This window comes from Melospiza melodia, chromosome 24 (assembly GCF_035770615.1).
Source record: "Melospiza melodia melodia isolate bMelMel2 chromosome 24, bMelMel2.pri, whole genome shotgun sequence".
Classification (NCBI taxonomy): Eukaryota; Metazoa; Chordata; class Aves; order Passeriformes; family Passerellidae; genus Melospiza; species Melospiza melodia.
Genome location: NC_086217.1, coordinates 8416890 through 8440149, shown reverse-complemented (window position 1 = coordinate 8440149; position 23260 = coordinate 8416890). Strand labels below are relative to the sequence as shown.

Here is a 23260-nt window from a genome sequence, read left to right as displayed (position 1 = left end):
AAATCACAGGGCTGTGCTCTGATCTCCCAGGGCAAGCTGCTGCCCCAGCTGGTGTCAGTGAGGCCCTGAGTGATGCTGGGTGACACTGGGATGTCCCAGCCCCTCGAGGGACAGCAGCTGCCTTGGGAGGGTGTCCCAGTGTCCCAGGGCTCGTCCTGCCATGAGGTGCAGGTCCCCCCCTGGTCCCCCCACTATCCCATCCTTCACTGGCTGCCAGCTGAGGCTCAGCTGTGCCTCTCCTTGTGCAGCCAGCAATGCCAGCATTTTGCTTTGTTTTTAGCTTAGCCAGTGGTGTCTGAGCCCCATGGAACTGAAACACAGGAATAGGATATTTGCCTGTGGATCAGGTTATGGTTATCATGGTTGAGAACCCTCCCTTTAAAGGATATTTACCTAACAAGATGGTGTATCCAAAGTTGCTCAAAACTTAATTTTCAAATATATTTATTTTGAAACCTCACTTTTGGAAAAAAACCCCGTCCCCCAGTTTCAATAAAAATTTCCATAACTGAAAAATAAATATTTTTTCAACAGCTGTGTTGGAATAGTGCCTTCTTTTTCCCCTCATTTCAAAGTATATCTGTCATAAAGAAACTCATAACAAGTTTTGGAATTTTCTTGCTTACTTATAATTTTAACAAACTTTTTTCCTCCCATGATTTTACTGACTCAAGTGAGAAGATGACATGATACAGCTTTAAAGAAATGCAAATCAATGGAAATAATTTATCACTTTGGTTTATATCTCCTGCTCTGCATTGCCAGTTTTTAGCTCTCTACTGTAATGGTCATCTAAAAATAATACAGAATATTCTGCTATACTGATTCATTGGGCTAGAAACCTCCAAGGGGGACATAGATACCAGTTTTCCTATTCTATAGAGGTAAAAATGAAGTAAAGAGGGCTAGAGAACCTTTTTCAGTCAAAAGGCCCCAAAACAAGGGCAAAATCCATGTATCAGGCCAGTGTTGCTCCCACTACCTGGCCTCGTGGGATGTCTGCAGCTGTTCCTGGTACCAATACAAAGCCACTCACTCATGGTCTTACCCTGGCGAAGGATCTGGACCTAAAAATTATCTAATTTTGCATGAGCAACCCATCATGAAGATTTAGCTAAATCTTTGCCTCCTTTGTGAGAGGGAGAGTGCTAGGAGAGAGCAAACAGAAATTACCAACCATTTGTGTCACGCTGAAGTCCTTGGGACTTTAAGAGGGAACAAAAGGCTGCCTCACCTCAGCATGTAAATGCTGAATTATAAACATGCTCAAGTATAGAAAGCTGAGGATGAAGAGGGTCCTTTATAAGAGCCCAGGAACAGGAGCTGGTCTTGTAGACTGCACCAACTGTGCTGTGAAGGACCTGAAAGCTGTTGGGTGAATTAAGGATGGAGCATGTTCCAGTCCTGTTCTGAACACCCCAAAGGGCTGCTTTGTTGTGAACGCTGAATGTCTTTGCTGTTGCGGCTTTCCATCTGACACTTCATGTTATGTCAGAGCAGGGCTTTTTTGTGTGTTTAATATATTGGTGACTATGTGTTTTAATGAAGGTGCCCTGTATTCCAGAGCTAGCAAATGCACGATGTGTTGCTGCGGTCGCCAAGATAAGTAGTAATTTTTAAATAAACAGCAGTATAAACAGTTACATAAAACTCATGTAAATTGCTGGCACATAATTTTAGACTGGCTTAAGTTATGTAACTTACTTGTGGCCAAGTTTTTTTTTCTGTTTTTTTTTTTTTTTTTAAATACTCAATTCACACACTTTAAAATAAAGGGAGAGGTTTATTTTCACCTGTTTCTTTTCCACTCACAATCCTTCTGTTATACTGAGCATGCCTTTAACAGCTTCTCAGAGAGACAGAGAGACAGATAAAGGGCAAAGGGAAGACATAAAACACCTTCTGACCCTATTGTAGATTCATTCAGGAAAACACCTTCTCCTGAGTCAAGTAAATAGCTTGAGCCACAGTACAATTTATTTCTTGTCTTGACATTTGTTTTTCCTTGCACTTATATTATTGAATTGCTGAGGAGATTAATTAGATTGAGGGACAGGAGTTCTGTTGCTGCTTGTTTGGGGTCTGCAGAGTAGTGTATGGAGCTGAAATTCTGGATTTTATTCCTGCCTTTGCCACTGACTTGCTGAGTGACCTTGGGCAGTCATTCTGTCACTCAAGCTTTTAAGGAAGGCTTAAGCAGCAAAGGTTCTGTCTCCTTCCCCTCCTCCCATGTCCAGGGCCAGGGCTGATGGTGGTCTCATCTTGTTTTTCCAAGGGCCTCCAAACAAATAATTGTGTTATTTATTAGCTTCCTTTAAAATAGAAAACATAACAGAAATCACCACCAGAAATTTCTTCATGCCATCTTTTTCTGCTTGCTGATCTTTAAAAAATTTTAATTATTTACTCTCATAATGTCTTAGCAGCTGGATTTAAGGGCATTAAACTCTGCCATTCATATGAATAAAACCAGGATGAAAGACCCTAAACAAATATTTATAAAACAAGTGAAGAGACCTGAACATTAGTGAAAAGCAGGAGTCTGTTGGTGTAGAGACCAGCTCTGGTAGAGAACACTGTTTGCAGTATTTGGTCAGCTCCTCCTTGCTGTTTTCAGCTGTTGTCTCCAGCCTGATTTAGGAAAGGAACCCAATTTTTTCACATTTTCAGCTCAGGCTGTGTTCATGCCTCTTTCATGTTTGGAAATCCTCCAAGAAGTGATAGGAGAAAGACAAGCCATACCAGCTGTAGGGACTACTGACAGCATAATGCTTCCATTAGGAAAAAACAAATGTTTGGCACTGAGCAGTTTGTGCAAACACAGAAGTTAAAACACAGTCATGGCCTGGGACTTGGATTTCTAGGTACGGCTCAAATTAAAACCTGTGCTCCAATCTTCTCCCAATACTAGTGTTCATTATTTTGGCTCTTATCTATCATTTCAGTTATTTCTGTAAACTTAAGCAAGGCTCTTTGTACTGGGTTAGTACAAAGAGAAGCATCAGTAAAGCTGAAGAGAAATGAAAAAAGATGCAACAAACAGCTCTGTGCCCACCTGAGGCAAACAGAGCACTGCTGTGGTGTGGTAGGAAAGAGCTGGAGGGGGATTTAAGGGCCTCTCAGCAGAGCAAGACAGAGCAGTGCAAGACAGTACCAAAAAAAGCATATCTAGACTATTCCTAGAGAGCACATCTTCATTTGGAGCTTCCATGGCTATAAATCTTCACATTACTTATTTCAGATATTTTTTCTTTTAATAATCAAATACTTTATTTGCAGTAAATCTTCTTCCCAACAGCTCTGGGCTCCTTTGCGTTTTACGCCTGCTAATAATAACCAATGATGTTAAATAACCTTTCTTGTGGCCCTGTTTCTGGATGTTCCTTTGACCCAGGCCAGAATACTCTATTTTATGTCTTGACATTTATGGGAACCATTATGACAGCAGGCTGGGTGCCAAAGACACATCTTTGCTTGATCATGGTTTCATGACTAGTTAATCTTAAAGCAAATCTGCATTATATAAATGATTTATAAGATACTATTTTTACTGAATTTTAATAAAATTCTCACCAAGAGAATATAAAAAGAAAATTGATCTTTTTTCTCAAGTATTTGATTAGCGTTTTCTAAATCCCAGCAATTCTCTATCTGTTTGCAATAAGGCCAGCTATCCCAGTACAAGAAGGAAATTTTTTCCTCTCAGTGAAATGACATTTCTTACGAACATTTTATAAATAACTAAGAAAATGTGCCATGTGGGTGCACATGCAGCCTTCCAATGTGGGCTAGTGGTTGGAAAGCTACAATGGATTATAATAACAGCCAAGATTTGTTTCTCAGCCCTGAAATTACAAACATACCCCACTGTGGCCGTGGAAGGAAAAGTGGGAGAGAACATGTGTTAGAACTGTGAGAGGGGATTGAAGAATAAATGGGGTTCTTATGCAGAGGCTTCACATGCTGGAAAAGCTTGGCTGGGGTTCTGCAAGCTTCCTCTGCAGTGGGAGCGTTGCTCTCCCGTGCTCTGAGCGTCGGCACAGCGCGCACGGGCAGGCTCAGCTCCGGCCCAAAACACGGCATTGAAATAGAGTTAATAATCAGCAGCTGGGAAAATGCACTCAAAAAAGTAATCTATCACAAGGTAGGAGGCAAAGCAGAGCACTGCACAGTGTGGGGAACAAAGGAAGGAAGTACTCAGAGGGTAATTCAAGGAATCTGTTTAATGGGATTCCACTCCTTGTTCTCTGGTTCCTCTGTGATATTCCACTCCTTGTTCTCTAGTTCCTCTGTGATATGAAGAGGGACTTTGCTGCATAGATGTTGATTAAACATATTTAAGGCTTTTATTTCTTTATAAAATAATCCCTACAGTAACTTAAAGAGCTTTCACCTTCCCTAGCAGTGCAGACAGGTGTACCATCCTTGATTTGGGGAGATTTAACTTAGTTTAATTTATTGAAAATTAACCCAAATTTCTAATAATTCATTCAAAGTAGAAGAAAGTAAATATAATTAGAAAAACATCTAAGTGAACAGCTACCCATCATCTTTCCTAGACTGAACTTAATGTGCTTGTCCTCCTGCTCTCCTACGGTCAGCTTCCCTTCTCTCTGTTGTGGCTTTCACTCATTGCTGGGTTTTCCATGAGACATAGCCAGGCCAGCTGTGAGCATCACATGGCTTCTCCTGACCTCCTCCCACTCCTTCAGTTGACCCTGGCTCCTGGAAACTGCCATCCATGCCCATCACTCTGCTCAGGAGTGAGCCCAGTGGGTGCTCAGGTGTGAACTGGGGTAAGAAGGAGCTCGTGGGGGAGCCAGCTGGGTGCTCATTAGTAAATTAACTGGGTGCTTGTGCACAGACTGATGGGGTGCTCATGCCTGAACTAACTGGGCACTCATGCAGCAGGAAACCCTGCAGTTTATGCTCAATACACGAGGTAGGAGGTTGCAGCAGATCCCAAGACCTGATTCCAAATTTACAGACAGGCATCAGTTCTGGGGGTCAGATCTGATTACTAGAACAGGATCAGGCTTTAGCTGGGGAGGCAAATAAGACCCAGACCTTTGATGCTTGTCAGTGGTCCAAGAAAATCCATGATGGGCCAGAGAAGGCTTAAGATGAAGCTGTGAGCAGGGAAACTTTGCCATAAACCCTTTGAAGACATTCTGTTTTTGTTTATGTCTTCAGTAAGTCTTCATTCCCAAATCCATTAATCAAAATATCTGCTAAATCATTGATCTCCTTCAAGACAGAAGCTGAAGGTCTTGAGTCCCAGTCCTGCCACTGATTACAAGGAATTCACCTCTTTTGTGCCATACCTATGAAATGGGAGCTGTAACAGCCACATACAAACCATTAAAAAAACCCCAAAACGCAATAATTTTGGTAAGTCAAAGCAAACATAAAAGACAACGCAGTGTCTAAAATTCAACATCATGATAGGAGCCTTTTTCCTCAGAAATGAAGGCAGACAAAAGTAGAGACTGTATGTCTGGGTTTTCTCATAGCTATTCATCCTGAGCTGCTGTTCAAAATCCTTATAAAACACAAAGCAGGAGGAAAGAATGATTCAGCTGAGTAAATGGTGTTTGATTAGCCACATTAGTTAATTACACCATCACTTAATATGTGATTCATGTTCAAAGGTGATTTTAAATACATAACAAACTTAAATAATAGAAGGTCTTAAATTTTATGTAAAGTCCAGCACATACTACAGACATTGACAGGAGCTAGAAATAGAAAGGTTTGTTTTAACTTTTATACATTTCTGTACTGGCTAGGCATAAAAATAGAAGTCAAATTGCACAGTCCTGTTAGCTACCAAAACGTAACGTGCAAATAAAGTGCCCGGGAGACCTAATAAAATGCCATAAATGAACTACTGTAAAAAATATCAGACCACACCTATTCAGCAGGATAAATTCAAATGTCTTACAAAGAAATGTATTCTCTTTTCTTTTTATGGAGCAAGAACTGTTTTTAAAAAGAGAGAATGAATTTCAAAATACACAAAGAAACTTTGAATAATAAGTGGAAAGGGTTCAAGACCAAGTGCAGAATGCTGCTCAATTCCTCTATGGACTGGACCAGAATCAAGCAGTGACACAGCATCTACTTTAGAGAGACAGAGCTATTATTATTAAAGTTCTTTGTTTTCGTAAGACTTGCTTCCACAAGCATTCATTTCCATAACCAGGGTTCTTCTAGAAGTCAAAGAAAGCACAGGCTTGCTGCTTTGCACTCTGACACTGCTATGGGAGCAGATAGTTGCCACCAAAGTGGAGAAAGATATATGTAGATATGGATATAGAGATATAGCAATATATCTGTATATTTAGGTCTTTGAGGATCACTGCAGGGAGCCTGCTATGGAACAAATCCAAACTTGGTCAAACATGGAAGGCCAACTTTTGATAAACATATCGAACACAAATTAAAAAATGTGGTATTTGCTGTTTGTATGTGTTCATGGGGACAAGCAGAAGCCCACACAAAATGATGAGATTATTTGGTTGTGAAAGGATGACCCCCAAGAATAAAACATGCAGAATCACACAAAATTTATAGATAACTCCTGTTAAGTCTTGGAGGTTTTTCACACTGAAATCTTTAAGGTAAATTTCCATTGACTTGGTGAGAAGCCAGCTGAGAATCCCAGATCCAGGTTTCTTTGGAGCTCCAGGTCTCACACAGGCCCAGGCTCCTCATTCCTGAGCACAGGTGCTGACCCTGAGTGCAAAGGCAGCTCCCCCATCCCTTACTGAGACTCCCAGTGACAGCAGTGAATTGTACTGGTCTGTTCTGGACTGGCACTGACCCTTTTCATGCAGCCCTGTGACAGCAACACCCTGGGGCTGCTGCATATCCAGCCAGGACTGAAACAGTGACTCAAAGACAATTATTCTCATTCAAAAAATAAATCTGAAATAGATCACAAAATGCTTTGGAAGAAAGGAGGCAGGGAACGACCTTTTCTCAAAATTTAAGCAAAACATGACTCCTTCTTTCTTGATCTAAGCCAACCTGTTTTGTTTTGTTTCATGTTTTAAAGAGCTACACTGACGGAAAATAAAAATCTTCTCTCCATCCAAAAGAAATCCTGGAAGGCAGCTGGGTAGTTCTAACAAACATGAAATACTCTGCTAAAAGACCAAACTAAACAAAAAGGTAACAAGGGCTAAAGTGGCCCAGACAGCTCAGCATCACTATCTGGAAAATAACTTGGCATTCACAACTACAACCAAACAGAGAAGATTAGCTTTGTTTGCTACATCAAACATGTCTTTCTTCCTTTCTCTTCAAACATAAATAGTTCCAGGCTCTAAAATAAATTAGCTCAACTTGGGTTATACAAGCTGTTTCATTTTTTTTTCTTCAAAAGGGAATATAGATGTTTGTTTAAAAATTGTAAATAAAATATAAACAGAGATTTTTCATTGCATGGTGATTCTTTCCAGTAGGTAGTGATCAACACTGTGTCCATTTTCCTTCCTTATCCTATACTTTGGTATCACAGCATTATTATGACTACTTCTCATGGGAAATGAGATGAAAAAAAATCATGCAGTAAGAAGAGGTTTATCTGTACTTATTCACTGTAAAAGCAAAATAATTATCAGGTTTAAAATCCACAGAAAATAAATGCAACAAAATTACTTAACATTACTTTCACTTTTTTTTCTTTGAAAAATCCCTCTTTCTTTATGTGTATGTGCTATGTGGAACACGCAAACCCAAAAAAGCTGGTTAGTGAAAGACAAGAGTTCTTAAAGCCCAGCAAGCCCTTGCTGCTGCCTCTGGTGGGTGTTCCTGGGAGCTGAGTGCTGTCTGAGTGTTGATGGTGCTGCTGTGGGGTGGTTTTAGGAGATGGTTTCAGTGCTGCAGCTCTGGGATAACAAAACATCCTGCAGTACCAGTGTGCTGGTGTAAACAGAAAGCTCTCCCTGGCTTCAAACTCTGGCAAGATGTTTTGTACGTTAACCGGAAGGTTTTGATTGTGTTTTCAAAGATGTAAAACTAAAGCAGGTCCTAAGTACTTCCATGGTGGGATGTGAAGTTTGGCTCTAGGGCACAATTAGCCAAGGGCAGGGTTTTTCCCCCCTCAATATTACAGTGATGCTTCACATCCTTCCTAAAACTGGCTGGGGTGAGGTGTCTCTGGCTTGGAGTCTTTCTTAGCATGGAGCAGATTATTACTTTTATTATTGATTTATGCCATGGCTGTCTGCTTCCAGCCTCAAAACACTTTACTAAGTTACAATATACTTAGGAATCATTTCACGTCAGCTACCACCACGCTGCAGCCTTCTCCAGAGGGAAGCTGAAGGGAGCCATTAGGATGGTGCCTGCAACATTAAACAACAATCCAGGAGAGGAAGTAAAGAATACTCTGGCTGCTTAAAGCAATGGCTGAACAGAATGCAGTCACTGAGCTGCCATCCAGCTGGGACACCAAAGTCAATACCCATTCACCGTGTGTGGTTAAAATTAAATCTCCTAATGAAGTGAGATGGTTTTAGTGGTTAGAGAGTGAGTGCAAAGTATTATTCTCCTCTATGATTATTTGTAAGTTATACTGCTAACAAGGGAAAAGATCACACACAGGAAAACAGCAGACAGTTAGATAATGTTCCAAGCCCAGTTTCTAAAAAACATTTGGGCAAATAAAGCTTTGGGAAAAAAAAAAAAAAAAAAAAAAAAAGAAAGAAGAAAAGGAAAAACAAAGATGACACAGGATAAATTGAATTGGCAGTTTTTCACTGTTTTTAGGGAACTAAACTAAGCCAAACAGAATTGATGTCAGTTTTTATTCCCTACAGTTCAGGCCCAGAGAAAAGAACATTATTAGTTTCTGTTAATGAGCAGGTATTCCCTAAACACTGGTGCAAATGCTCCTGAATTTTAATTTGCTTAGAAAAAGAAATGGTAAAGTATTGAGGGGGAAAAAACCCACATTAATGTCTTCTTTTTTGTTTGTTTGTTTTGGTTTTTTTGTTTGGTTGGTTTTTTTTTGTTCCTGAATTAGCAAAATGCTTCGGTGGTTTTCTGGACGGAGGTTTATATATCTGACTAAAAAGATACTCACACTTTGTTATCAAGCTCTCCTTTCAGGGCTAGTAATTGTTAGCTGGTTCTAATCATTCTTGCAAGTGATCATTTGAAAGGTTCATTTTATGACCCCTCAAAGTAGCACAAAGAATCTCACTCCATAATGTAATAAACAATTCTACAACCAGTGCTTAATTAATTCCTGAAAGTCACCAAAAGGAGCTATTAATGATCTTTCTTTTTATCTAACCATAAATATACAAGTCTCCTGGGACAAAGGATTTAAAAAGAATATTCTGTCAAGACTAACTGTCAACTTGATAAAGCATAAAATGATCATGAGTGAGGGTAATTCAAAATACAGGGCAGTGCTACCTGGTCTGAAAGTTAGGTCAGGTTGGATTAAATTTCTCTGAATGCTGTGTTTATCAAAAACAGGACACCACTGACACGGTACAAACCAGACTCAACCCAAATGAATACCCAAGAGAAAAGTACTGCAGCCTTCACAGAATTATTTTTAAAAATTAGCTCTGTTTGGGAATGTGATCTTCTGTGAAAATACCAAGAATCATTATAATTAGAGGGTGGACAATGTTTCAGGATTATTTAAAATACAACTATTACGAAGAACAGTCTGATATTTTCTAGAGAACTTTGGTGTTTTAGGAGCCCAAGTATTGTTTTCATGAGTAAAGCAGGCAGTGGGAAGCTCTTAAATGAAATTTAGTTTCCTGGCAACACAACCCATTGCTGAAAATTAGATTTAGGCTTCTAAAGGGCTTTGATGTTTTTGAAAATCACACTTCCTGCACAGTGCACAGCTGACTAGGTGTAATACATTAATTTGCCTTCTACTGAGGCTGTCAGGGCATTATCACTTTGATGGCCTCAGTAGTGTCTGGGAGGTTGGGTTTTGGTTTTTTTCTTCGTAGAATGCAAAAAATTATTTTGCTGGGCCTAGCCAGTGATGAGTGGAATCTGTGACTAGAAGCAGGAGGAGGAAGGAAAGAGACAATGTACCCTTTCCAAAATAAACTCCTGTGGTGCTTTGGGAGCTTGTGCTGGTGCCAGTGGAGCCTGTGAACTGCCTGTCCCATCTTTGGAAACACTCCCTGAGCTGCTGGACCCTTGAGGGATGGGATCTTTCTGAATTTCTCCTCTTGAAACCATCCCTGGGACACCCCCATGGAAACATGAAACATTCCCCGCCACACAGCCAGGACAGTGCTGCCTGTGAGAATGGGAACTTTGGGTTTAGGCACCTCTGAAAGGAGTTTTCAATGATTAACACAAAGAAACAAACACAGCAGGATGCATGAAGGGAGAAACTGGGGGAAATAACTAAGGGGACTTTGAGGCTCCCACTCCTTGACTCCCCTGGGCAGGGCCAAGGAGGCTGCAGATCCCCAGTCCCTGGACCTGTGGGAGGATTCCCGCTCCCACTGCAAGCTGGAGGCTGTGGATTGCGGTGCTGAACACTGAAGAACTTACTGTTCCAAGGATTGTAGAAAACCTGAAAGTTCCTTTAAACAGGAAATTTAAAAAATTCTAATTTTTGTTCTAATCTTCAATAAAACTTGCTTTTTTGCTTAATGTTGGAATTTCCTGTGGAACAGAAATTCTGTTTTAAAACCATCTCTATTCAACAGGGCTATTCAGATGGAAGCATTTTCTTATTCATTCCACTTTGCAACTAACTGGTGCCACCCCAAATGTATCACTCTTCCAAGAATGATGTGGCAGCCCTGGAATAGCTAATTAATTGGGCTGTATGATGCCTGTGCCAGAAGTTTCAGCTTCCAGAGGCATTCCTTTAAGGAATGGTGGTGTGGGTTTGGCTTTTACAAGGATACACATGGTTTCAGGAGCCCACAGGCACCAAAAGTTAGTTTGTGTTTTGTAACTGCTCATCTCAACCCAGTCATTGAGCTGATGTCTTAACCACAGTGAGTCAAGCAAACTTCTTCAAAGCACTCATGGAGAAAGATTTTGGTTAATTTATTTTTCTTTTTTTTTAATAAAAATTTTGTCCTTGGGTAATCTTTCAAGAAAATTCCACTTCTATGTCTGTTTACTGGGAAAATAATTACATTTAAACACTACTTGCATCGTAATATAACCTCTTGCATATAAATACCTTTGCCACTTAGCCCTCAAATTTTTGTACATTGTTAAGGGGAATGAGAGATGTCAAAATCCAGTACCTTTATACTTGGTCACCACAGCTGAGTTGACACTGAGGGGTTCTTGGAAGGTGACAGTGAGTGATGTGCTGCTCGTTACCATGAGACAGACATTGCTTGGCGCCTCGGGGGCTCCTGGGAGAGAAGAGAAAACATCAGCTCTTCAGCACAACAAATCCTATTCAAACAATGTTCCTGAGTCTTCAAAGAACCCACTGAAAATCACCCTGCAATTGTGAGCTTTGGGTTGTAGGTGTTTGTGTTTTCTGCCTTTTGAGCATTTTAATTAGTGACCCTACTAACAATATCCTGCAGACACCATTTGTTTCTATCATGGTTTTTGGCTCCTTTTTGGTTAAAAATATCTTCCTGCATATATGTAACCCAATAAAACAGATCCATGCTAATTATGTCAATGAAAAGCCCCTATAAATCTCTTGGGGTGGGTAAGAGGAGAGGGAAAGGACAAAACCACAAAGAGCTAATGAAACCTTGATGGTTTCACTAACAAACTCAAATTCATCAAAAACCAGAAAACATTTTTATGTTATCGGGATTCAAAAATTGCAAATTTCACAACTGTTTTGGTGCAATAGCCCCAAAATGCAGTTGTCAATTGGGATCTAACATTTTTGTTAAAAAAAAAAAAGGGGAAAAAAAGCTTAATTTGCAGAATATCAATAGACTCAATTCAGAAAACACAAAAATGTCATGACTTACTGCTGGGATTGATTTTAAAAGTCAGTATATTAACTTTCACTATTTCTGTATTTCCTGTATTTTGTATCTAAGAGAAGGAGTATTACATCTGTCTTGAAGAAATAACCCTAACTTACAATAAATTTGCAAAAATTATTTGTGAGTACATTTATATAAAGATGGTTTTTAAAATGTTAATGGCAATGATTGTATTCCATCACATAGGATACAGCTAAAAGATCCATGTGTCTAGAAACAATTCAGGCCTGTTTACTCCTTCATTTGGGCCCAAATTCCATTTAATTTGGATACAGACTCACTTGTACAACTGTTTAAAGTGACTCAATTTGTGGCTGTGGTGATGAAATGGATACCAAGATTAGGATTAGTGCTTATCAAATTAAGGTTAAATTTTCACAATATTTATGTGCAAAATGAAATTTCACTGCTTGATCAAATATTTGGAACAATCCCATTCCAAAATAGTAAGTTCTTTTGAAAAATAATCAAATTACGACAGAGAAAAGGCCAACATCTCCATCCCTCTTCCTGGCTATTCAGATGTTGTTTTATAGCATCCTGTTTTAAATTCTGAACATGTTAAATGAGATCCAGGAGTAAATGTGAAAAGAGATAAGCAGGGCAGAATCATTGCATCCTGAAGGAAGAGTTGGTATGTTGGATGTTGTATTAATTTTATGCAACCTAAGGAGCCATATGCTTGTTTCTCTGAGATATTTGGTCCTTTTATTGTTCTAACAGTGATTTCCTTCTCCCTCTTGGAAAGGCCATTTCACCTCTGTGCCTCAGTTTCCCCATCCCAACCTCCTCCAGCTCCCACTCACAGCAGTGCTGTGAGGATCATCATCTTTGGAGAGAGTTCTCAGCTGCTGATTCCTGCCTGGAATTTTGCTGTTTCCTTGTACTTGATGTCATTTTTGCCTTTTTTTGTTTTATAGGTTCCCTGTATTCTCCACACCTATATTTGGAGCTCTGTAGCCTGTTGTATTAGTAGCTAGTTTGCCCAGTGCTTTTCCATAGCCTTTCCTTAAGCAGCAAGCAAAAACAAAGACAAAACATTCCAGAGCTCCAAGCTCCAGGAGGTGCAGGGTTCTTGGTTCTTCCTGGGAACCAAGGCTGAGAACAATTCCTTGAGATCCATTTCATGTTCAGAGCACAGCCAGTGCCAAGGGGGGAACTCCAGAGAAGGGGCTTGACCTGGGTGGGGGGAATTGCATCACCACTCATCCTCCTTTTTATCCATTATGCTAATTTCCTAAAACCGATAAAAATGTAGGGGTGGGCTTTTGTGGACATCTTTCTATAACTGCCCCTGAAGGCCTCCAAATAAAGGTCTCTTTTTTTATTACCTCCTTACTAAAATTACCTCAAGTTTCATTTCCAAGTTGAGAAAAGGGCAACATACTCACGGGCATGCTCGTAGCCGGCCTTCATGCGCTGGTAGAGCCTGGCCCTCCACTCCCAGCCCTTGAGCTGCTTCTCCCGCTCGGCGCTGTCCGTGCCCAGCCCTTCGCTCGCTGCCTGTGCCGATAACTCCATCACTCTCTGCTGGGCCTCCTGCACCAGCGTGCTCAGGTGCACAGACCTGCTCTCCACGGTCACAACTGCCAGGAAAAGAGGGAAATAGGAAGTGCTTGCCAAATTGCTGGCCATGCTCAGAACACATCTTAGGTTACAAGGTAAGATGTACTCAAAAGTGTGTATTCCATCACCATCTTCATAAGCTGTTAGAACCAGACAGGGCAGAGTTCCTTATTTCCTTCATGACTCATCCCTGATAACTCTGAGGGATCTCTTCTGTTCATGGGCCATTGAGTGTCACTGCATGGCTGATAAAATTACATCATCCCCTTGGGAGATGCTCCGCCCAGGGGGAGATACCAAGCATTCTTACCCGGATATGATCTGAGGTTTGGAACACCACTGCTGCCTTTTCTCTACTGGATTCTCAGAGGACAAGGTCTCCATAACCACCACTGGACCTTCAGAGGAAAATCAAGCCCTTCTACAGGATCACCACTTCAACAGAACCACATTTGTCACTCCAGGAGAATTGCAGCCACCATTTAATCCGAGTGCTACCTGCACCCTGAACAACAGGGTGTCAGGTTGTATTCTGACAGTGTTTCTGTATTATTGCATTTATTTTGATTTTCCTTAAAGGTCAGGCCACTTAAATGTCATTAACACATGAATTAATTTGCCAAATTTTTTCCTCAGGTATTTCTCCTATGCTTAGAATTGTCTTAAATAGACTGAAATTGCATATCTGTTGTAAATCAAATATGAAAACCAAGCTAAAATAATAACCTTGCTCTCTAACCTCTGCTTCAGTATAATATTGTAAACTTACATTTAAAAAAAGGATTTTGTACTGATTACAAACACAATATATAAACTTCACCAAACAAGAAGAGATCTGATAGGCAAAATTAAGAATTTTTTGTGCCTAAGGTCCACGGCTGGTAGAGAATTGATCTCTTTCCACAGTTTTGCCCAGAGAATTTAATTAGTCCTTTGACAGACAGCGAGCAGCTTGCCACATGGAGATTTTTTCCTCCCATGCCTAGAATAATATTAATTTGATGTTTAGCTGTTCAGATTTTCTGTGTGAAGTATTGTGGGCTACATCAAGGTGAAAATTAAGATCACATAGGTTACAAACTAGAATAGGTTTGATTTTAGCCCAAGTTCCCAAACAAGCCCCTTGATTGTACAGTGAAATGTGGTGAATCAAGTCCTATTTTCAGAGTTGCTCTTAGCCTAAAATTGTTCAATCTGCAGTTTAGAAAGTAGGACTTGTAAAGATGTTTAATTTGAAAATAAATTCAGGTATTGATTTGGTTTTTAATATGCAGGAAAGAGTGCACTAGAGAAGGAATTCTGAAATCACAGAAAATCACTTTGGTGTTCAGTGTTTTTGCAGAAGAGCTCTGAGATAGCGTTAATTTAAAGGGCCTCTTTTTTCCATAATCAGTGCTCTGGCACATGTGGCTTCTCTTAGCAATAGTGAGGAATTGCTAAGTAGAGACAGGCAGGCTCTTGGTTGCCCCAAGTCTTTCACAGGAACAGCAGGAGTCTCACACAGACTGAACCCATAATTCACTTGCACAAGTCAGGAGCAGCAGATATTTCTGAAAACATCAAACTGTACCATATAAAGCACCAAGACTCTCATAGGTTTTTGACACCAAAACATGACAGGAGCAAATATGTATGTGGATATGAAAGCATTATTTCTAAACTGGGATTACATGGGACAAATTAGATTGGAAAGGAACTTTTCTAGACCAATACTCTTCAAAACAGGCTCAGCCAAGAGGTCAAACTGAGTTACTGCAGGCATTATCCAGTCTGGTCTTGAAAACTTCCCAGGATGGATGAAGATTTTTCCACTGCTTCGTTGTCCTTATAGTGAAAAAGGTGTTTGTTTTATCCAGCCTGAACCTCTCATTTTAACTTTTGTCTCTGTCTCTCATAACAGGATGACAGCCAGAGTTTACCAGAGTCCAAGAATAACCCTACTAATGTGAAAAGTGGCCTGGGATCTTTACAGCCACGGGAGAGCAAAGAATTACTCAACACCTCTGACATCCAAAGAGTTGTTTTTGAAGAATGTTTGTCTCTAAGACTTTGGTTTCAGAAGCTGGCTTGAAGCCAGCCTTCTTAAGTTTGATCATTCTTCATATGGACATCAGGGACATATGGCCAGGCTCCCTGGAACCTGCTGGTATCCTCAGAACTGTTGTTTACTGGGAGGCCAGAGGTGATAGGGTTTCCTGGATCCATGCCTACAATAAACATGCAACACATCTGATAGCACAACAGGACTGAGGAAGGAGATTTTATGTGCCAGAGCTTCAGGTGGTTGAGCATTGGCATTGGTTCAAGTTCTCACTAAGGATCTGGCTCTATCTGTTTAATCAAGGCTCAGATCCACATTTGCTGAGTCTCTGATGTCCAATCAGCCAGTGGGAATTTTAATCTTATTTTTATTTGGGTTCACATGAACAAGCCAAACCATGAGTATATGATAAACGATAGTAACTGAAAAGATATCACTTTGTCTTCTCCCCAACTAAATTAATATTTTAAATGGTCTACTCTCTGATCTTAGTTACTTTGTTTATAAAAAGATGTTGGGTTCCTGTTGAGATTTATATAATCTGAGTTCCATGTGGAGATGAAGATCATAATTTTACTTTCTATTGCTTTATCTGCTGCTGTTCCAGGCAGAAATCCAGGTGATACAGATGGAAACTATCTGTCCTCCAGATTCTCTTTTCTACAGAGTTAGGTTAGAGGCTATAATGAAATTTCAGCTGAATCACTACAGCTAATATATACAGTGAAAGAGCAGAGGTTTTCTGTGAAGGAAGCTTTTTGTTTGCACTTGGAATGAGGAATTCTTCCATTTCACCTTTTCCCAGCTCTGTGCATCTGTCTTGTACACTTCTAATCACATTAAGAGATGCTGTGTCCAGTCCCCAAACTGGGTGAGTCAGGATTTTACCCTCCCATTCAGCCTGCAGAAGTCTTGCTCAATTGCCCACCACAGCGGAATGAAAATACTCCTGCTGGGTGCTGGATCATGCTCCTGCAGCCCTGAGATGATACAAACAGGATTTAATTTGAACAGGGTTGGTTGAGTACGAAAAGCAGAGCAGAAAGTCTGGACAAAAGAGAAGGTGACTGCCATCAGTTCCACAAGAGTGAAGACATGCACAAAGATGCTCTGAACCTTTGTTCTGAGGGCTGAAAATAAGTTTTTGCATTTCACTCTCAAACAGCCACTGCAAACCCTTCAGGTAAGAAATCCAAACAAAACGATCGTTTGCTTTTTACTGGGAATGTTTCATCCATTATTTCAATCAGAAAAACTAAAAATCAAGATAAGTGAAGTGGAAATTTGGTGGGTATATTTTGAAATGGAAATGAGGTGGTTATATATTCATATTCTCTGTGTTCATAGGCATGTTTGCATTAATTACAGGAAATGAATACTAATTTATGATTGCCCCTGCTCGCCATCAGACTGCATTTATTTACAGATGAGGTCAATGAAAAATTAGTTTAGTCTTTTTTACTGCTGTTTAGAACACTCAAGACTGTGTTTTCCTCTAGATTTGTCATGGTTAATGAATGTTGCTTCAGCAGTCAATCATGCACTCTAAATGCTGTCACACTTTTTTTTAAAGCCTCAGTCATGAACCATGACAGAAAAATAAACAAATAAATATAAAACTAAAAAACTCTTTTCACTGAGCAGCTACACTATGCAAAAACCTCCAGGGAAGGTTAAAGGAGGCCAGAATAAATGATAATATAAGTGCTGTGGATATAGAAAAGCAATAAAGGTGTACCAACACTGAGGGTCTGGCAAAAAAACTCAACATGCACATGCACACACACTCTCCAGTGAAAAAACTGGCAATGTTAGTAGCCTCAAGGTGCAATTTCCTGGAGCACTGAGATTGACATGCCAGCACTAAATGTTGTTAATTTAACTAACTTCAAATTAATGGCAGAGTCTGCAGTGGCCGAACCCCTCAAACACAGTCTCATTATAGCCTTGCTGGGAATGTCCTAAATATAGGCATTGACAGTTTAAAACAAATTCTCTTACATCGGGGTATTTTTAGACCCACATAAGGCGTCAGAGTTTGTGTCATGGTATATGGGTGATTAATTGGGTTGGTTAGTCACCCTCCAACCCACAAACTGGGCATAAAAAGCCCCATGAAGGAATACAAAGCAGTTTTATAACTACAATATGTAGTTATAAGCAATATTGGGATTCCAGTAAAGTGAGAAGGTCTGTTTTGTGTATAGGTCTTCTCTGGTTCTGTAGAATTTTGAAATTCTCATTTAAGTGGGATTTGAGGCCATTTGAAGACCAGTAGTGAGGGTTCTGTGGGGAATGGAAGTGATAGGTTTCAATATAACCAGCCTCCTGAAGGCAGCATAGCCAAAATCAAAAGGATAATAAAAATAAAGCAAAGTCTAGACAGCCCATCATCCTTTCACTTTTGATGACAAACTCTGCATTTCAGACCACGATCTTTGAATCACTGAGTTTCTGTTGCCATATTTTTAAAGATTTTTTTCTCAAGGCTGCTATTAACCCAGCTGCCCCGGTGTTAATCACATTAGAAGCTCAACATGATTGATTAGTTGGTGAATCTGAGAGAGAGAGAACAAATCTACTGAGCACGTATTCAATGAGTAGATATTGCTGCAAATATCCTCCAGCACTCTTTTTATAATCATCTTTATGATAAAACCAGGCAATTTTTGTGTGTGGTGTAATTGATTTTCACTAACAGCAGAACTGATCTCATACAAGCAATTATCTAAGTCAGTTTGTGTTCTTTACTTACAGTGTGGGCTTTCCTTTGCCCCAACGTGCAGAAGGGTCCTGGCAATGGGGACATTGTTGGTCAGGATGGCAATATCCAAAGGAGTGAGTCCCTCGCTGTTCGGTGTGTTCAGGTCCAGTTCCTCCAGGGTGTATTGATAAAGAAGGATCTGAACAGCATCCAGGTCCTGCTGCTCTACGGCCTCAAACATAGCTTCATTGCACTGGAAGTTCTGTGTTTCAATAAAGACAGAAATTCAGTAAAACTTTTCATATGGTAGCGCTTTAAAAACAGAGAAAATTTGTGTTTTGTGAGTTTGCTCCTGAAAATAAGATATTGTGCCTCCAGCCCCAACTTAGGCTCAGCTTGAAGCAAGGCAAATGTTTGCAGCAGAACTGAGCTTGGTCTACCCCTGGAGTGCTTGAAATTGCTTCAGGTCTGTGGGAAAATTCAAGTGACATTCAAACCCATATGAAACAAACACATTTTTATTTAGACATCTGTCCTGTAATCAAACTGTATGAGCAACATTATGTTTGCAGTGTGAAACTGGATGACACACTACAATTTTGGCAGAGCCTTGGACTACTGAGGTTTTCAAACTCAAAATTTCAAGTAGAAAACTACAATCAGATGATGAAAATCCAGATCAAACAAGCAGTTCTGCAGAAAAACCTTCCCAGTTCCAGTGTGATCCAGTGTGTCACCTCAGTTATTTCTAGGTGCCTGTATTATTGCTTTCAAGTTGTAACCAGAGGAAACTTTGAAATTTGTAGGCCTTATAAACACATGTAGAAATGGGACTGAAAAACTGGATTGTCCAGTGTGCATGTCTGAGCAGCAGAGAGCACAAGCAGCCAAACATGAGAACTTCCACAGCACCAACTCTCAGGCAGGGAGAACCGCTGAACCTTTTCCTTAGCAATGTCAAGGAGATAAAGGAAAGGCACAATACAAAAGCCCCTGTTGTTTCCTAATTGAGCTGGGGAGAAGCAGGTGCAGGAGAGTAGCAGGGCCTGCAGGTTTCTCTTATGAGAACATCCTTCTGGAGCCTGCAGTAATGACAAGTTATTTGCCAAGATTCTTTAAATTCTCTCCCAGTGTCCCATTGCCATAATTACCTGATAGAGTTTTTCCCTCTTTGGAATGAATTAGCAGGAGCAAGAGGCCCAGCAAGGCAAGAAGGGCTCAGAGCACAGATTCAGATACATAGTTTAAACCCCAAAACCACTGAGAAAATTCTCATCCCAGAATGCACTCTTTATTCCATGAAATACATATTGAACTGAAACCATCTTCTACTGTGATTGGAAGTTAATACTTAACCACACTAAAACTTTATTTTCTTTCTAAAATATCAATTTATCAATAGTTTTATTGGACATATCTGTGTCCAAGTTTGCTCTCAGTGAAACAACATTGACCTGCTGGAACATCTGTGTGTCTCCTTGTAAAACACATGGAATAAGGGTTTCCAAACAGTTTTGGAAACTGCAGTCCCAACCTCCACCTTGGAATTTCATCCATTCTACAGGAGCTTTTTTTCAGCGGGCTTGAAGTTAAAAGTGTCTTCCAAAATGTTCAGGCCTGACAGGGGTCTTCTGGTCTACTCTTTGCATGTGAAATATTGGTACCACACTAAGAAGTTGCAACGGTGATGTTAGCTAAAAGTTTCAGTAGGGACCCCATCAGTGCTGAGTATTGGGGATCAGCAGAACAGGAGGATGAGAGTGCAGAAGGTGCCCTGTACCCCAAACTGGCAATGCAAAGAAATGAGATACTTATGTTAAGATGACAATCTAAGGGTGAGATGAGCTATGCAGCAATAATGCAAATCTGGGACAGTAGTGCTGACTTGGGAATCACCTTGTAGACACTGAAGTACTGAACAGCTCATGCTGGAGAAATATTTTTTCTGTAGGTTTCCATGCAGAATAAAAGATATGACTTAAAGATCAGTGCTCTTCATGGAGTTCTGCCACATTCTTGGGTTTAGACTCTTCTCCAAATGATAAGATTCAGGTTTAATTTTATAATTAGATACTTAGGCCATATTCCAGGGTTCATATAAGATAAAAAAATCTCAGAAAAAGGGACAATGGAATGGTAAGCAGCTCTATTTACCATTTTTTAACCCCTCTGATCAAAATAAAAATAATTTATAAGGATATACTCTGTCATTAGGTAAAGCACATGTCCAGAAAATTTTAAAAAAGAAGACAGCACATATTTCTCTTATTATAAGGGAAAACTTTAAAAATGTCAGAAATTTTTACTGCAATGCCGGAATACTTCTTATCATTCCAGTAGTTCCACACACCTGTCTTGCTTATGTAACACCTTTATAATCTTGATATCAGAAACATTATGTTTATTCTGGTGTTTTGCCCGTACGCTGAAAGAATGAAGTGCTCTTGCTAGACATCAAAAGAATTTTAAGTAATTATAATTACAAAACATTTTAATTATTGGTATGATTCTGATACTTTTGTACGTCTTCAGCTCCACTCAACAGTAATATTGATTTAACAGCTGTATGTCACTGTATTGTGCACTCAAAATTAACATGCAGAGAGCACTGATGTATGAAGTGCAGAGGAAAAAGAAAGCTTGCTCTTCACTCCATGAGACTTTATTATTATGATGCAGAATTGTGAACAGATAGACTTTTAAAGCATATTACTCTTGTAATTGATCACAGCTATGAAAATCTACTTATTTAGAAGTGAACTAATCAAGAGCATATTACAAAGGGAATTGGTTGAAGGAAACTGAAGGACTGCATTGGTCTTTCTTTTAGTTAAGTTCATTTTTGGAAACAGTTTGGGGGCAGAACAAAAAGGTAAAGCTGATGATATTACTGAGTGAAAGGCTGTAATGTGGTGCTCACTCAGGACAGGAAGGTGGTTATTTTTCTCTTCACATTCTCCCTTCTGTGGCACTGTGTACACACATGGTTGTCCCTTTTTTAAAAACCAGAATAAATAATTATCTTTTGATTTGCTTTACATATGTGCACAAAAGTTAAATGACCTAGCATTCGGAGAGTGCTACTCTAAGTGCTCAATATCATTATTTAGCTTTAATTCAAATTTTGTCAGAAACTCAGGAAATCTTGTACTACATCCCATGAGTTTCTTCCATTGAACAAACCAAAAATTCACTATTACATAATAATAAAAGAGAGATGGCTAACTTCACTATTATAGCTGAAATTAATCCAAATTATGGCTGACAAAGGCATTTTGTCCTTTTAAAATATACACACACACATACACCCCTTAACAGATTTTACCTACCTGTCAGATTGCTGTAGAATTAATTTTAAAATTTTGATTTGAACTGGGGTTTTTTGGTTATCATGATTTAGACCTGCTGGTGTGCTTTGAAAATGCATCTTCAGACTTCTGCTTGCCAAATGAAATACCTGAAGTATTTGTGAAATTTTGGCCCTAAGTAAGTTGCTGAGCAGAATCTAAGCACATGTTTAAGTTAAATTTGTCGTAAATGCTGTTGCCAACTGACCTGCTGGCAAGAACATTTCACCAAAAGGGAAAAAATAAAAGCAAATTTCTATTTCTTCATTTCATTAGAAATCTGATTGAAAAAGCTGCACTGATTTAAATGAGAAACAGAACATGACTATTATAAGCTGCTTCATCCAATCCAAATGATTACAAGATCAAATTGCAAATATCAGGTTTTCCAAATGAGCAATTCAGACACAGGTAATAGGCTGAAATACATTGGCAAGTTTTGTAATTTCAGAGTGTAAAATCATGGCAGCTGTGATGTGGCCTTTCTAAATGGTCATGTGTGCGTCCCTCTTCCATAGAAGAGCACATCAAACTCTGCTAGACGGTCAAAATCATCCTGGAGAGGCAGCAAGGTATCTATTACATCTTCACCCACGCTACTGAACTGCCCCATTTGGAAATGTGCATCCAGCCCAGCTCTCCAAGTCCAGAAAAACATTCTACACACCTGACCAACTTTTCCCTATTTGCTTTCACACTGAAAACAGAAATATATTTGAAAATAATATAGTTTGCTGCAAAAAGCTTATCACATTCCATGTAGAAGACTTTCTAGTATTGCAGCATGTCTCAGGCATCTGCAGCCTTGTGATAAGAAATCCAAACAGGTATAAGGAGTAATGTCTTTAAAACCCAGTGCTCTATTTTAGTCCAGCTGATATTGTCACAAATACTAACAAGAGCAATCATTTACCTTTACTAGATAACTTCCTTCTGCTCTGAAAGGACAAAAGCATTAAATTCAAAGGAAAACTTAATCACATTTAAAAGTGATTGGGTGAAATTTAGGAGCAGTTTTTACATTGCTTTTTCCTTGACTCAGTCCTGCAGCCTCTAATCATTAGCTGGACAGCTGTGCTCTGTGATTAATTTATTTAGGTGTTGCTGTGATGCACAAATGTATATACTGAAAAGAACTACAGTATTGCTTTGCAGTAAGTAATAACCATGTTCCAGTAAGTGATTCAGTGCCAGAGTGTTTAGAAATGCAATCTTATGTAGCTTAATTAAAATGAAGTGCCCCTTTCAAGCTATTTGCTCTAAGTTTGACTGAAAAAGTCCACTATGTACTACTGGAGTTGGAAAAAGTGGTAAGGTAGTTTCTGCAAAGACTTGTTTTGATAAACATGAGTTCAAGAATAAAGCTATTTTGGGACATTGCTATGTCTGCAGCAAGACAACAATTTACTGAATGGAAAGTGTTGCACAGCAAGAGAGAGTGGAAAGAAAACTCTTCACAAGCCAAAGCTGAAAGAAAACAAATTCTAACAAATGTTGTTCACTTGTCTGGAGACATGATTTTACTCCTTAGCTCAGCAGCACAGAAATTCAATGATTTGAAAATACATGAGCTAGCAACTTGACCTGGAATATTTCCACCCCTTCACTAATAGTTTTCTTG

The 23260-nt window shown here is 39.5% G+C and overlaps 1 protein-coding gene across 1 annotated transcript in view; it reads right to left on the bottom strand.

The window, feature by feature from the left end:
- ANKFN1 (ankyrin repeat and fibronectin type III domain containing 1) overlaps positions 1 to 23260 on the bottom strand; it is a 105817-nt gene that overhangs the window by 41541 nt on the left and 41016 nt on the right. Inside the window, exons 4-6 of the mRNA XM_063175726.1 lie at positions 18344 to 18554; positions 13373 to 13567; positions 11265 to 11378 (exon numbers count right to left, since the gene is read on the bottom strand). Of these exons, the coding sequence (XP_063031796.1) occupies positions 11265 to 11378; positions 13373 to 13567; positions 18344 to 18554 (520 nt within the window). The remainder of the gene's footprint in view (positions 1 to 11264; positions 11379 to 13372; positions 13568 to 18343; positions 18555 to 23260) is intronic.